Source organism: Amia ocellicauda, chromosome 14, assembly GCF_036373705.1.
Source record: "Amia ocellicauda isolate fAmiCal2 chromosome 14, fAmiCal2.hap1, whole genome shotgun sequence".
In the NCBI taxonomy this organism is placed as follows: Eukaryota; Metazoa; Chordata; class Actinopteri; order Amiiformes; family Amiidae; genus Amia; species Amia ocellicauda.
The window spans coordinates 560,834-574,851 of NC_089863.1; the positions used below are offsets into that span (position 1 = coordinate 560,834).

General features: G+C 57.6%; 3 protein-coding genes across 3 annotated transcripts; 1 reads left to right on the forward strand and 2 right to left on the reverse strand.

Annotated features, from left to right (window-relative positions):
- Window positions 1-53: 53 nt before the first annotated feature.
- LOC136768176 (RPA-related protein RADX) lies at window positions 54-5,995 on the forward strand. Its single transcript, XM_066722244.1, has 15 exons — window positions 54-645; window positions 1,262-1,422; window positions 2,032-2,203; window positions 2,324-2,432; window positions 2,591-2,682; window positions 2,816-2,941; window positions 3,135-3,227; window positions 3,321-3,488; window positions 3,847-3,974; window positions 4,113-4,225; window positions 4,382-4,471; window positions 4,574-4,644; window positions 4,727-5,053; window positions 5,339-5,491; window positions 5,581-5,995. Exons 1-15 carry the CDS (start codon window positions 54-56, stop codon window positions 5,709-5,711), a joined length of 2,526 nt encoding a protein of 841 aa, XP_066578341.1. The 3' UTR covers window positions 5,712-5,995.
- A 215-nt stretch (window positions 5,996-6,210) lies between these two features.
- LOC136768201 (BTB/POZ domain-containing protein KCTD21-like) lies at window positions 6,211-7,731 on the reverse strand. Its single transcript, XM_066722278.1, has one exon. The coding sequence runs from the start codon at window positions 7,574-7,576 to the stop codon at window positions 6,761-6,763; it is 816 nt and encodes a 271-aa protein (XP_066578375.1). The 5' UTR covers window positions 7,577-7,731; the 3' UTR covers window positions 6,211-6,760.
- Window positions 7,732-8,870: 1,139 nt separating this feature from the next.
- On the reverse strand, window positions 8,871-13,116 carry asgr1a (asialoglycoprotein receptor 1a). The gene is made up of 9 exons (XM_066722277.1): window positions 13,009-13,116; window positions 11,329-11,409; window positions 11,125-11,244; window positions 10,875-10,970; window positions 10,704-10,775; window positions 10,425-10,517; window positions 10,175-10,326; window positions 9,854-9,963; window positions 8,871-9,096 (listed from the first exon to the last, which is right to left on the reverse strand). Exons 2-9 carry the CDS (start codon window positions 11,396-11,398, stop codon window positions 8,958-8,960), a joined length of 852 nt encoding a protein of 283 aa, XP_066578374.1. The 5' UTR covers window positions 11,399-11,409; window positions 13,009-13,116; the 3' UTR covers window positions 8,871-8,957.
- Window positions 13,117-14,018: the final 902 nt, after the last annotated feature.

Genomic DNA, 14,018 nt, shown 5'->3' on the forward strand with positions numbered 1-14,018 from the left:
GCTGTCACTTTAAATCTCCCAGAATGCCCTGCAATGTTTTGGTTCAGGCCAAGATGGCGGCGCGGCGTGCGGGCTGTGCCGTGCAGCGGACTCTCTCGCAGTGCAGCGCCGCCTCGCCTGTGCGCCGCGATCGGCCCCGGTGCTGCAGCGGGCCGCTGTTCCTCCTCGCCGTGCACCGGTACATGAAGGACCCGGGCGTCGGGCTGCACTTCCCCCAGGCCGTGGCGTCGTCCGAATGGCTGTACGACGCCACGCTGAGCGACGGGCACTGCCGCCTGCGCGCCACGCTGCACCCCGGGCTCAACGCGCTGGTGGAGGGGAACCGCCTGCGCTGCGGCTGCGAGCTGCGCAACGTCACCTTCTGCCCCGGCGCCGAGGAGGCGCACCCCGGACACCTGGTCCTGGACCTGGAGCTCAACGAGGAGGCGGGCGCGGCGGCGGGGCTGGCGGCCTTCAGCGGGGTGGATGTCGAAGCCCTGCCCTGGTTCGGCTCGGACCCAGACGGGCCGCCGAAGGTCGCCCCGCTGCGGGCCAGGAGGTGCTGCTACCTGCCGCTGTGGAACAACCAGGACTACTGTGGGGAGCTGTGGAGAGCGCGGCCGCCCAGCCCGCCCGCCGACTCGGACTCCGAGGAGACAGTGAGAGGTGAGCCGCTGTACAGCACATCGCAGATACAGCACAGGCGGTATAACAGCTCTCTGTGTAACTGTCCGTCTCTCTCTCTCTGTGTTACTGTCTGTCTGTCTCCCTCTCTCTCTCTCTCTCTCTCTCTCTCTGTGTTACTGCCTGTCTGTCTCCCTCTCTCTCTCTCTCTCTCTCTCTCTCTCTCTGTGTTACTGCCTGTCTGTCTCCCTCTCTCTCTCTGTGTTACTGCCTGTCTGTCTCCCTCTCTCTCTCTCTCTCTCTCTCTCTCTCTCTCTCTCTCTCTCTCTCTGTTACTGCCTGTCTGTCTCCCTCTCTCTCTCTCTCTGTGTTACTGCCTGTCTCCCTCTCTCTCTCTCTCTCTCTCTCTCTCTCTCTCTCTCTCTCTGTGTTACTGCCTGTCTCCCTCTCTCTCTCTCTCTCTCTCTCTCTCTCTCTCTCTCTCTCTGTGTTACTGCCTGTCTCCCTCTCTCTCTCTCTCTCTCTCTCTCTCTCTCTCTCTCTGTGTTACTGCCTGTCTGTCTCCCTCTCTCTCTCTCTCTCTCTCTCTCTCTGTGTTACTGCCTGTCTGTCTGTCTCTCTCTCTCTGTGTTACTGCCTGTCTGTCTCTGTGCCACAGACCTGCAGCCTGTCTGTCTGCGTGAGCTGCGCCGCTCCTTCTTCAGTCGCTCACGCCGGAGGCAGAGTCACAGTCAGAGGCCGCTGACCGTCCGCGTGCTGCGCAAGTCCCGGCTGCTGCACTTCGGCAAGACGGACCGGGCCTGCGAGTGTCCCTATCAGGTCAGCCAGTGAGAGGACAGTGTCCATAGCAGGTCAGCCAGTGAGAGGACAGTGTCCCTATCAGGTCTGCCAGTGAGAGGACAGTATCCCCAGCAGGTCCTCCAGTGAGAGGACAGTGTCCCCAGTGAGAGGACAGGGTCCCCAGCAGGTCCGCCAGTGAGAGAACAGTGTCCCCAGTGAGAGGACAGTGTCCCCAGCAGGTCCGCCAGTAAGAGGACAGTGTCCCCAGTGAGAGGACAGTGTCCCTATCAGGTCAGCCAATGAGAGGACAGTGTCTCCAGCAGGTCCGCCAGTGAGACAGAGGACAGTGTCTCCAGCAGGTCAACCCAGTGAGTCATTTTGAGTCCCTCCCAGCAAAACCAGTCCACTCTAGTGATCATAGCTCCAGCAGCTTTTCTGTCTGACTGCAGTCGCTCTGTGTCTGTGTCTGCCGCATTGCTGTCCGTCCGTCCCCCGGGCTGACCGTCTGTGTGTCCGTCTGTCCGTCCATCCATCCCCCAGCTGACTGTCTGTCCGTTACATCTGTCCCCCGACTGACAGTCTGTGTGTCAGTTTGTCCATCTGTCCGTCTGTCCCCCAGCTGACTGTGTCTGTGTGTCCGTCCCGCAGGCGGTGCTGGAGGTGGCTGACAGCAGTGACCGGGCCGCTGTGGTCCTGTGGAACTCCTTGTGTCTGGACTGGTACCGGGGCGTGGAACCCGGCACGGTGCTCAGCATCCACAGCTACAGAGTGAAGGAGAGCTACGGCAGCCGGAGCGGCAGCGCCAGGGAGCAGGACATCGGTACACGGCCGTGCCCGCTGCGCTGTACCCACTCTGCGCTGCGCTGCCCTTGCCTTACACATGCGTGTGTAAAGTGGCGAACGCTCAGTCACAATATGTCCCTGTTCTTCTGTGACGCAGAAATCAGCCTGAATTCCCGGAACCCCTCAGCGGAGCTGGCGGTCGTGCCCGAGTCGGCGGTGCTGCCCCAGTGGAACCTGCCATCCGTGCCCTTCCACTTCCTGAGCAGGTAGTGCCCTCGCCCACTTCCACTTCCTGAGCAGGTAGTGCCCTCGCCCACTTCCACTTCCTGAGCAGGTAGTGCCCTCGCCCACTTCCACTTCCTGAGCAGGTAGTGCCCTCGCCCACTTCCACTACCTGGAGTCTCTGAACGCTGCTGTCTTGCAGGGAGGAGCTGCCCTCCTGTCCCCAGGGACACACCTGTGACTTCATCGGCCTGGTGACCTTCGCTGGGCGCCCGGAGCGCCTGAGGGTCAGAGGTCAGTCTGTGTCTGTTATTATAATGACAGTGCTGTGCTCAGTGTGCTGTGCTCAGTGTGCTGTGCTCAGTGTGCTGTGCTCAGTGTGCTGTGCTCAGTGTGCTGTGCTCAGTGTGCTGCCGTCTCTCTGCAGGGCAGGGCGAGGAGCAGCTCAAGCAGTACCGCTGGCTGCAGCTGGAGGACGGCACAGGGGGGCAGCCGGTCGCTGTTAAGCTCTTCGCCACATCGCAGCCCGAGGAGCAGGCCGGGATCCACCCCCGTAAGAGCAGCTCTGTCACAGTCCAGTCCAGCGGGGTCTCAGCCCTGGTCCTGAGAGACACAGTCCAGTCCAGCGGGGTCTCAGCCCTGGTCCAGAGAGACACAGTCCAGTCCAGCAGGGTCTGTAGAGGATTGTAGATCCCATTGACTGATGTGCTGGGGCTGCTGGGTCACTCTGTCTCTCTGTCCCTCAGTGTCTGTCCTGGTGTGCACCAGTGTCCAGCTGATGAAGACCAGCTCTGTCCACTACCTGACCAGCACCAGATACACGCAGGTGTACTGCACAGGTGAGGCAGACCCTCCCGTCTGCGGTCAGGTGCCGGGGAGGGGGCTGTGACTGGTCGTTCCTTCTGACGGTGATCTTGTCCCGGTGTCCCCAGGGCAGCACCAGCGCCGGCCCTACAGGAGACTCCCCCCGGTGCGGCGCTTCATCCAGTGGCTGAAGACCGTGGACGAGGACGCCGTGGCGAGGAGAGCCGTGATTGGGGGGTTCTTCAGCTTCCCGCCCCTTGCTGCCTCCATGGACCAGTACCTGCAGGAGAGGAGCGGTGAGCCGGGCCAGGGAGTGATTGACAGGGCTGATTCCTGGAACAATGTCAAGAACCGAAATGCTCTTCATCTCTGAGTGTGACTGTGGTTTTCAGAATAAAGCACATTTTAAACCAGGCCCAGCTCTCACACTGTAACGACAAACCTGACCTACTACTGAAATAAACTGTGTCTCTGTGCGTCTCCCTCTCTGTCTGTGTGTCTCTGTGTCTCACTCTCTGTCTGTGTGTGTGTCTTTGTGTGTGTGTCTCTGTCTGTGTGTCTCCCTCTGTGTGCGTGCGTGTGTGTATGTGTGTGTCTGTCTCTGTGTGTCTCCCTCTGTGTCTGTGTGTGTGTCTCTTTGTGTGTGTGTCGCAGGGGACCCCGGGCTGGTGAGCGCTGCGGAGCTGCAGAGGGAGGCCGGGCGCTTGCTGTACCGGGAGCGCCGGTGCTTTGCCATCCAGGGCACCGTGGTCTCAGTGACACATAGCGACTGCGACAACACGGTGAGAGACAACACACACACACAATACAGACAGACAGCCAGTGCTTTTTTGTGTGTGATTCTCACTGTGTCGTACTGTGTCAGAGTGTGATGGTGTGTCGGTGTGAGTGCAGGTGTTGTCACAGGTGTTGTTGTGCAGGTCAGCGCTGCGCCCGGCTGTGACCCTGCGGACGAGCAGCTTTCCTGGAGCAGCTCCAGTGCCCCGCTGTCGCCCTGCTCCTCCCTGGGCTGCCCCTGGTCCCCCAGGAACAGGTGTGTGTGCGTCTGTGTCAGTGTGTAACTTGTCAGCCTAGTGCTGTGCATCTGATCTGTAGTGATAGTGTACAGTGCTATGCTGTGCTGTGTGTCAGTGCGTTGTTGTGTACAGTGTGTCAGTGTGCTGCAGTGAGCTCCTCTCTCCCCCCGCAGTGGCAGTGTCAGGCTGGGGGGCTCTGGCCGCAGAGCGCAGAAGAGGCTGTTTGTGGGGGAGAGAAGCCGATCAGAGCTGCCCAGGAAGAGGTGAGTCAGTGGGGGTGAGCGGCAGTGTGGCCCCGGGCGGCCCCTGGACCGGCCATGCAGACCGGTCCGTCACCCCTGCTCTAACACTGTCTCTCCCCCCAGGCTAGTCCTGCCCCCGCCGTCGCCCCGGTGGTCCGGCCTGCACACAGACGCAGACGCTGACAGTGGAGTAGGTAAGACCCTCAAAGCTGCCTCACTGCACAGGGTCAGGGGTCGGAGGTCGGAGGTTGGCAGTGACAGCTCCGTGTTGCGCAGGGTTCTCGCTGTGGGAGGCCACCATGGAGTTCCTGGAGAAAGATGACGGCGATGAGGAAGGGGAGGAAGAGGACGGTGTTGGGGCCTCCTGTGGTGCCGCCCCCCCGACGGCGAGCCCGGGCAGAGAGTGGGCGGGGCCTCGGCTTGGCCGGGCACGGGCTGCCAGGGAGACGCTGCCGCGGCGGTACAGCCACGCCAGGAGGGAGGTGCAGGCGTTGGCGCTGGGGCTGCAGCCCGAGACCCTACAGCGCAGCCTGCCGGACAGCAAGCTGGACACCTTCAGCACCGCGGCCGGCTACAGCGGACACTACACCGTCACCCTGAGAGGTACAGGCTACACACACACTACACCGTCACCCTGAGAGGTACAGGCTACACACACACTACACCGTCACCCTGAGAGGTACAGGCTACACACACACACACACACACACTACACCCTCACCCTGAGAGGTACAAGCTACACACACTACACTGTCACCCTGAGAGGTACAGGCTCTACACACACTACACTGTCACCCTGAGAGGTACAGGCTCTACACACACTACACTGTCACCCTGAGAGGTACAGGCTACACACACACTACACCGTCTCCCTCCCCCTCGCTGCAGACCTCAGCCGCTCTCTGGTGGTCCAGGCCGTGTTCCTGCCCTCGTGTCCAGGAGACTGGCACTGCCCCCCCCTGCCCCAGGCGCACAGTAACAGCTGGCTGGCGGTCCTGGCTCACGGGGGCTTCTCCCCGGGCTCCCCCCCGCCGGCGCCCTGTGAGTATGAGTGTGGTGGGGTGGGTTGCTGCCACGGACAGTGACCCCACGCGCCCCCCATTTGAACCCTCTCTCTGCCTCCCCCACAGCCGACCTGCTCTCCATGGCCGCCCAGCTGACCGGCCGCCGGCTGCTGCTGGTGCTGGAGTTGTGCCAGCTGGGGGGGGGGCGGCTGGAGGCGGTGCTGAGCCGCGCCTTCCCTCTGGATCCCTGCGGGTAGGACCCGGCGCCGCCCGACCCGTGGCCGAGAGGGTCATGTGACCTGGCATGTTCCTGCCCTACCAAGTGCCTGCTCATTCTGCTGTTCCTGTTATTTATACAGAGTGAGAGAGTGAGAGTGAGTGAGAGAGAGAAATTGAGATGTCTGTGTGGTTGTGTACTGCATGTTATTTATTGGAGTTGTGTTCAGTGTGTTGCGCTGTTCAGTGTGTAAAAGTGTCCAAATGTTCTGGATTCTGTATTTCTCCTTTTGTTTTCTGAAGTCAAATACAGTTTGAAACAGTGCTGCTCTGAGAGTCTCTGGTGTGTCTGTGTCTCCCGGACCAGCAGTGTGCGTGTGCGTGTGCGTGTGGGGAGCTAAACCCCCCAGCTGATCCATGTGAAGACACCGCCCCACACACTGACACACACACTGACACCCCCACACACACTAACATCCCTCACACACACACACTGACACCCGTCCACAGCAACGCACTTCAGACCCACTCTGTTTTATACACGAGAGAGACAGCAAAGCTCAGCATGATTTTAATGTAATGTGAGATCGGTCGTTACACAGAGCAGCGCGCCGCACAGCTGTCCACACTCCTGCAGCGCAGCCCGAGACACTGCAGCCCAGTCGCAGGGAGAGGGCTAGTGGGGGTGCAGTAGTAGCTCTGCAGTGTCGCTGAGCGTCACAGTGGGGTGAAGCCCACTTCCCCCAGACCCCTGACCCTGACCCTCACACACACCCTCCCCTGGACCCATCGGGACTCCTGACCCTCACCCAGCCCCGCCAGGACTCCCTCCCCGGACACATCTGGACCGGTTCCTCGTGCTGAGAGCCGGGTCGGGCCGCAGGCTGTGCGGTGGAGCCGGTTTCACACTTTGAGGATTACAGGATTAGCAGTCGATCAATACCTTCTGTGTTGCTTCCTTATTCTCTACTTTCCTGCTTCGGTTAGGTCTTGTCAATCGGCCAAACCAGAGCTGAGGCGCCGGTCGAGTTCAGTCGTGCTGTAACCGTGGGTCTCTGCACGCCTGGCCCCTCTGGCTCTCCGTAGCTCCTCAGTGCCGGACCAGCCGCAGCGAGCAGGCGTCCAGGACAGCGGCGTCAACGGGGGACACGGCGTCCAGGCGGAAGCCCTCGGCCAGCGCCAGCGCCAGCAGCTCCTCCAGCAGGGCGCTGGTGTCGGGCACGTCCCGCGGGGGGCCGCCCAGGGGGTCCACGGCGCTCAGCTCGCGGTAGCGCTGCTTCCCGTACTGCTCGGGTGGCAGCTCGTCCGGCCGCGGCGTCCATTCCAGGCGGAGACGGTGGGGCCGGCCGGGGTCGGGCTGGGGGGGGGCAGCGCCATCACGGCCCCGGTAGCTTAGCCGGCGGCACAGCAGCTGCAGGAAGGGGGCCGAGGTGCAGAACAGGCGAGCGCTGAACACCGTCACGGCGCAGGCGCACAGCTCGTATGTCTCCGGCGCCCTCTTCAGGTTGAAGTGCAGCGTGCGCGCCTGCCGGTCCACCTCGGCGCTCAGCAGGGCCCCACCCGTGGCCCCCACCTCCAGGCGGCCCAGTGCCTCCATCAGGGGCCGGATCTGGTAGAAGTCAGCCTCGCGGCGCAGCAGCGCCAGCTCCCCGAAGCCCCGGGGCAGGTCCAGCGTGTCCGAGCGCAGGAAGTTCAGCACGTGCCGGAACACGCGGCCGTCGCGATCGATGAAGCAGCGGCCGCGCCCGTCTCGTGCCAGGGGCAGGCGGCCGGTGAACATGGCGCCCAGCATGGAGTCGGGGCAGCGGGTAAGCGTGGCCAGCGTGGTGGTGTACAGCTCACCCCCCACGTTCAGTGACACCGGGTCCTGCAGGGGGCCGGCCTCGGGGTTGCTGGAATTCAGCATGCTGGAGCGGCAGCTTCCTTCCCAATCTCTCTCGCTTTCTCTCTTGGTCTCTCCTCTCCCTCTCCCTCTCTCTGGCAGTCAGAGCGAGGTGTTGTCTCTCTCTCTCTCTTTCTCTCCTCCTCTCTCTCTATGTGGCATTCAGAACGAGGTGTTGAGTGCCGTCCCCACTGTGCCGGGCCGTGCTGTGCCACAGTCCTCTCCCTGCCCCTCCAGCCACCAGTCAGCTGACCCGTGGTGGCAGAACAAGGGGGCTCTGTCTCGGCGCTGAGGGGGACGAGTCCTGCATGTCAATTCTGTCAGTCTGGCAGCTAGTGCTGCTCACGACCGGCTCGCTGCTCCTTCTTTCTTTGAGTCCAAGGTGTGAGAGGAGCATGCAGCTCTGCCAGGGGTCACGTGACTCTGCCAGCACCGACAGCATGGGGAATACTGCAGAAAGCATCCCTGCTGCACTGATTAATAGTCTGAGATGGGGAATAATAATTCAAATTTTAAGAACAAACTTTCATAAGAAAGTGTCCAATCGAGAGGAGGCCATTCGCCCTATCGTGCTCGTTTGGTGTCCATTAATAACTAAGTGATCCAAGGATCCTATCCAGTCTGTTTTTGAATGTTCCCACATTGTCTCTTCAGCCACATCGCTGGGGAGTTTGTTCAGATTGTGACGCCTCTCTGTGTGAAGAAGTGTCTCCTGTTTACTGTCTTGAATGCCTTGAAGCCCAATTTCCATTTGTGTCCCCGGGTGCGTGTGTCCCTGCTGATCTGGAAAAGCTGCTCTGGTTTGATGTGGTCGATGCCTTTCATGATTTTGAAGACTTGGATCAAGTCCCCATGTAGTCTCCTCTGTTCCAGGGTGAAAAGGTTCAGGTCCTCAGTCTCTCAGTAGGACTTTCCCTTCAGACCTGGAATAAGTCTGGTTGCTCTCCTCTGAACTGCCTCTAGAGCAGCAATAAAAGTGTGGAGCCCAGAACTGTCCACAGTATCCAGATGAGCTCTAACTAGTATACAGTCTGAACATCACTGGCCTTGTTCTCAATTCTACACTTTTGACAATATACCCTAGCATTGTGTTTGCCTTTTTTATTGCTTCCCCACATTGTTTGGATGGAGAAAGTGAGGAGTCCACATAGACTCCTAGGTCTTTCTCATGCGTTACTTCATCTAGATCTGTACCTCCCATAGTGTAATTATAGTGGACATTTCTGTTACCTGCATGTAATAACTCTGATTCGCCAGCTACGAGGAACAGGGCAACAACGACAGTGACAGTGAAATAAAGCACAGGCTGCCAGCTGGATCGGTGCTACTTGTTTATTATAGTACACAGGGTGTATCGGGGTCCCGGGACGCCGGGGGTCTGTCAGACGGGGCACACAGGCACTTCTCAGTATTCACAGACGAAGTAGTACCTCCTGGAGCAGTGGTCGTCATTCAGGCGGCCATCGATGTGCAGGTGGGCGCAGTCCTCGCCTCCGCCCAGCCCGTGGTGGGACCAGTCGTCCGGCTGGTTGGGCATCCACTCCCTGTGGGTCAGAGGGACAGCGGCCTAGTCACAGACCGGTCTCAGGGAGGAGAGGGAAGAGGGGAAGGAAAGGGGACAGAGAGGAAAGGAGGGGACGGGAGGAAGAGGGGAAGGAAAGGGGACAGAGGAGGAAGAGAGGAAAGGAGAGGGGCCAGAGAAGGAAGAGGGGAGAGGGGAAAGGAGATGCCTTTCATGATTTTGAAGACTTGGATCAAGTCTTTGAATCAAGATTCAAAGGGGAGAGGATAGGGGACAGGAGGAAGGGGAGAGGAGAGGGGACAGAGAAAGAAGGGGAGGAGAGGGGACAGAGGAGGAAGAGGGAAGAGGGGAGGAAAGGGGACAGGAGGAAGAGGGGAAGGAAGGGACAGAGGAGGAAGGGGAGAGGGGACAGAGCGGAGGAAGGGGAAAGGAGAGGGGACAGAGGAGGAAGGGGAGAGGGGACAGAGCGGAGGAAGGGGAAAGGAGAGGGGACAGAGGAGGAAGGGGAGGGGACAGAGGAGGAAGAGGGGAAAGGAAGGAAAGGGGACAGAGGAGGAAGAGGGGAAAGGAGAGGAGGAAAAGGGGAAAGGAGAGGGAACAGACGAGGAAGGGAAAGGAGAGGGGACAGGACGAAGAGGGGAAAGGAGAGGGGCCGGAGAGGAGCAAGAGGGGAAAGGAGAGGGGACAGAGAGGAGGAAGAGGGGAAAGGAGAGGGGACAGAGAGGAAGAGATGGAGAGAGGCACAAGGGAGAGGAGAGAGGAGGGGAGGCAGAACTCACTCGCGGACCATGACATAAGGAGTCTTGTCCACCCACTCCCAGCTTCCCGTCCTCGCATCTGTCAAACCAATCCAGTAATAATTGGGCATCGTCCTTCTGGACACAAAGCCCTGAATGGGAAGAGAGATTGAGACACTGAGCATCACAGAGACATGCACTGAGACAGGAGACACACAGTGACAAGCAGCATGCTGAGACGGGCGGACACTGAGTAACACGCAGAGACACACACTGAGACAGGGATAGACTGAGTAACACGCAGAGACACACAGACACAGAGGCACTGAGGGACCCTGCATCTCGGAGGGGACGGCCGCTCACCCGCTCCTGCGGGCTCTTCAGGATGGCCAGGTAGCCTCCCTTGCCGACGCAGTAATCCCTGGCCTCGTCCCAGGGCAGCCGCTCCGCAGACATGAAGTAGCAGCTCTGATCGAAGAGCAGCCAGCCGCTCGGACAGCAGATGGAGGAGGTTTCTGTGGCAGAGCGGGGAGGAGAGGAAATATTCAAACACACACTTACAAATACAAATCTGCACACACACATTCACAAATACACACACACACACACTCACTGTTGTTCTTCACTTTGTCCATGAAGCACCTCAGTTCAGAGACGTATGACTTCAGGATGTCCAGCTCGTCCATCCGTCTGACAGATTCACTGACTGAAACACATGGACACTGTCCTGAACACAGACTGCCTGAACACACACTGTCCTGAACACACACTCTTCTGATTGAACACACATTGAACACACAAAGGCAGTACAGGGAGACAGAGAGAGGCTGAGTAAGAGAGAGACGCGAGACAGAGAGACACAGAGACAGGGCAGGGACGTGTGTGGATGTACCCTGCAGCAGCTGGGCCACTGTGTCCTCCAGGGAAGACTTTACCCTTGTCATTCCTTCATTCGCCTTCTGAGCTGCATGGAGACAACAGTGCAGTTAGTGGGTCATCGTCCTCACCCTGTCCGTCAGCAGAGTCTGTCCGTCTGTTCGTCAGCCTGTGTGTCCGAACCCACCTGTAGTCTGGACAGCCTGGAGCTCCGTCTTCACTGAGCTGCTGAGGTTGGCCAGAGAGCCCTCCAGTTCAGACAACTTGCTCTGAGTCTTGGCATCTGAAACACAGGAACAAGAGCTCGACAACTGCACAGCACAGGGACCCAGGCAGGAGACCAGATCATTGGGGACACTGAGGGGTGTTCAGTCAAGGACAGAGGTGGGAGACAGGGTCATTGGGGACGGGTTTGGGTTGTGGGGGGGGTTACTCACTGCTGACGGACATGGCAATGATGAGTGAGAGCAGCAGAGAGGCGCTGACGGCCCCCATCAAGAGCATCTTCCGAGACCACCTGTGCGGCCCCCCAGCCCGGAGCAGCCCGCTGTCCATCGCTGCAACAGACACAGAACTGAGCCCCACACTGACACCCCCACACTGACACACTGACACACATACACTGCCCCCCCCCCACACACCATTCTTCCAGAATTTCTTGTCTTCGTCCACATCCAGATCCTGTAAGTCATCCTGGTAGGTTTCGGTCATAACTGTCAGCCCTGTGTGGATAGCAGAGAGTAGGACAGACCCTCAGCTCTAATCCTGCAACATACATAGGATCCTATACCTCATATCAGAAACTGTACGTCACTCTGACTATATCACATACACCGATCAGCCATAACATTATCGAGCACTGACAAGTGAAGTGAATGACACTGATAATCTTGTTATCATGGCACCTATCAGTGGGTGGGATATATTTGGCAGCAAGTGAACATTTTGTCCTCAAAGTTGATGTGTTAGAAGCAGGAAAAATATGCAGCGTAAGGATCTGAGCGACTTTGACAAGGGCCAAATTGTGATGGCTAGACAACTGGGTCAGAGCATCTCCAAAACTGCAGCTCTTGTGGGGTGTTCCCGGTCTGCAGTGGTCAGTACCTATCAAAAGTGGTTCAAGGAAGGAAAAGCGCTGAACCGGCAACAGGGTCATGGGCGGCCAAGACTCATTGATGCACGTGGGGAGCGAAGGCTGGCCCGTGTAGTCCGATCCAACAGACGAGCTACTGTAGCTCAAACTGCTGAAAAAGTGAATGCTGGTTCTGATAGAAAGGTATCAGAACACACAGTGCATCGCAGTTTGTTGCGTATGGGGCCGCGTAGCCGCAGACCAGTCAGGGTGCCCATGCTGACCCCTGTCCACTGCCGAAAGCGCCTACAATGGGCATGTGAGCATCAGAACTGGACCACAGAGCAATGGAAGAAGGTGGCCTGGTCTGATGAATCACGAGTTCAAGGTGTTGACTTGGCCTCCAAATTCCCCAGATCTCAATCCAATCGAGCATCTGTGGGATGTGCTGGACAAACATGTCCGATCCATGGAGGCCCCACCTCGCAACTTACAGGACTTAAAGGATCTGCTGCTAACGTCTTGGTGCCAGATACCACAGCACACCTTCAGAGGTCTAGTGGAGTCCATGCCTCGACGGGTCAGGGCTGTTTTGGCGGCAAAAGGGGGACCTACACAATATTAGGCAGGTGGTCATAATGTTATGGCTGATCAGTGTATATCACTCTGACTATATCACGTAGGTCACTCTGACTATATGATGTCATATACGTCACTCTGACGCCCAATAGAGCAGAGGGAAGATCTGAAGCTTTTGTATGGGACCTGCATCAGCGATTGTAAGATCACATGGAGGTCACTGCAGCACAGAGATTAGGAGACACAAACACACAAACACAGAGAGTTGTTTTCATGCATCATCTGTATCATACATGCTTTGGTAACAACAAAGAAAGAGGTTGTGCCAATAAAGCTCAATTTGAATTTGATTTTGATACACAGAGACACAGGGACACACAAACATTGAGGCACACAGAGACAAAGAACAAAGAGATGCACAAACACAGAGATGTCCAGAGAGAGACATAGACACAGAGAGACACAGAGAGTCACAGACACACAGACACATAGAGAGACACAGACACACAGAGAGACAGAGACACAGAGACATGGAGACACATGCTGAACTGGGGAGATGAGGCAAATAATAACTTCAATAACCGGGGGGCTGTGGGGGTCAGGGTCCTCCACACACACACACGCACACGCACACACACACACACATATATCCTGGCACACCTGTACGTACCTGTCTGTGGTGAGCTTTGCGTGTCTGTGTGGTCGGGTGCCTTCTGCTCCTCTGGCGCGGCGCTCTGCCCCCCGAGCGCATGGTGTCCTGCGCTGTACTTTGAGCAGCAAACACAGCCGCCTGTGTACACAGATGGCAGAGTAAACGGGACCAGGGTTCAACACGCACTTTCTAAAAAACATCTCTGCGTCAGCGGGGACACACCGCGGTCAGACACCATGGCCACACAGTACACAACCACCGACGGGACAGGCACCACTGTCCTCAGGGGACAGGATATTCAGGGGCCCCTGAATGAGGGCCGACTGTGAGAGAGGAGGGAATGACTGAAGGCTTCAGCGCTGAAGGGGTTAAGCCCCAGACAGGGACTGTTGGCAGCTCAGGACAGGAAGCCAGCCCAGGAAGTTGTAGGAGTTCTGACCTCTGACCTCTCACTCACCCTCCATGCAACAAGATGTCCCAAACCGCTCCCCAGCTGCCCCGCTCCCTTTCCCCTGGGACAGATACAGTCTCTCACAGAAATTATTTGTGACGTTTTTGCTGTTGTGGAGTTTTATAGCTAATAAAATTCATCTAATGCATGATTTCAATTAATGATTGGAAAAGTACATTACAGAGCATTGAGCAACAGCAGGGATAATTAATGTATTTCTTTATGTCATTGCCCGGCCGGAGGGAGTCATCACAAGAAACAGGTTTACAGTACATGTAAAATCCGTGCAAATTCAAATGACAGAAACACGTCCTGGTATATCTGAGCTAAAACCAGGTCAAACCACAGGAGACACAAGGCTCTGAATGAAGGAATTCATAGAGACGCTGCCTAATCACACGATACAAGTGATCAATATATTGATCAAGTTATTATTCTTGTGAAAAGCAGAGATAAACTGTGAAGCTCTTCCAGCTGCCCAGTTCACAGGGAAACCAACACTGCACTGCGATGCTGCACTGATACAGCAACACTGCAGTAATACTGTGATACTGTGCTGATTATGTGATATTGTACT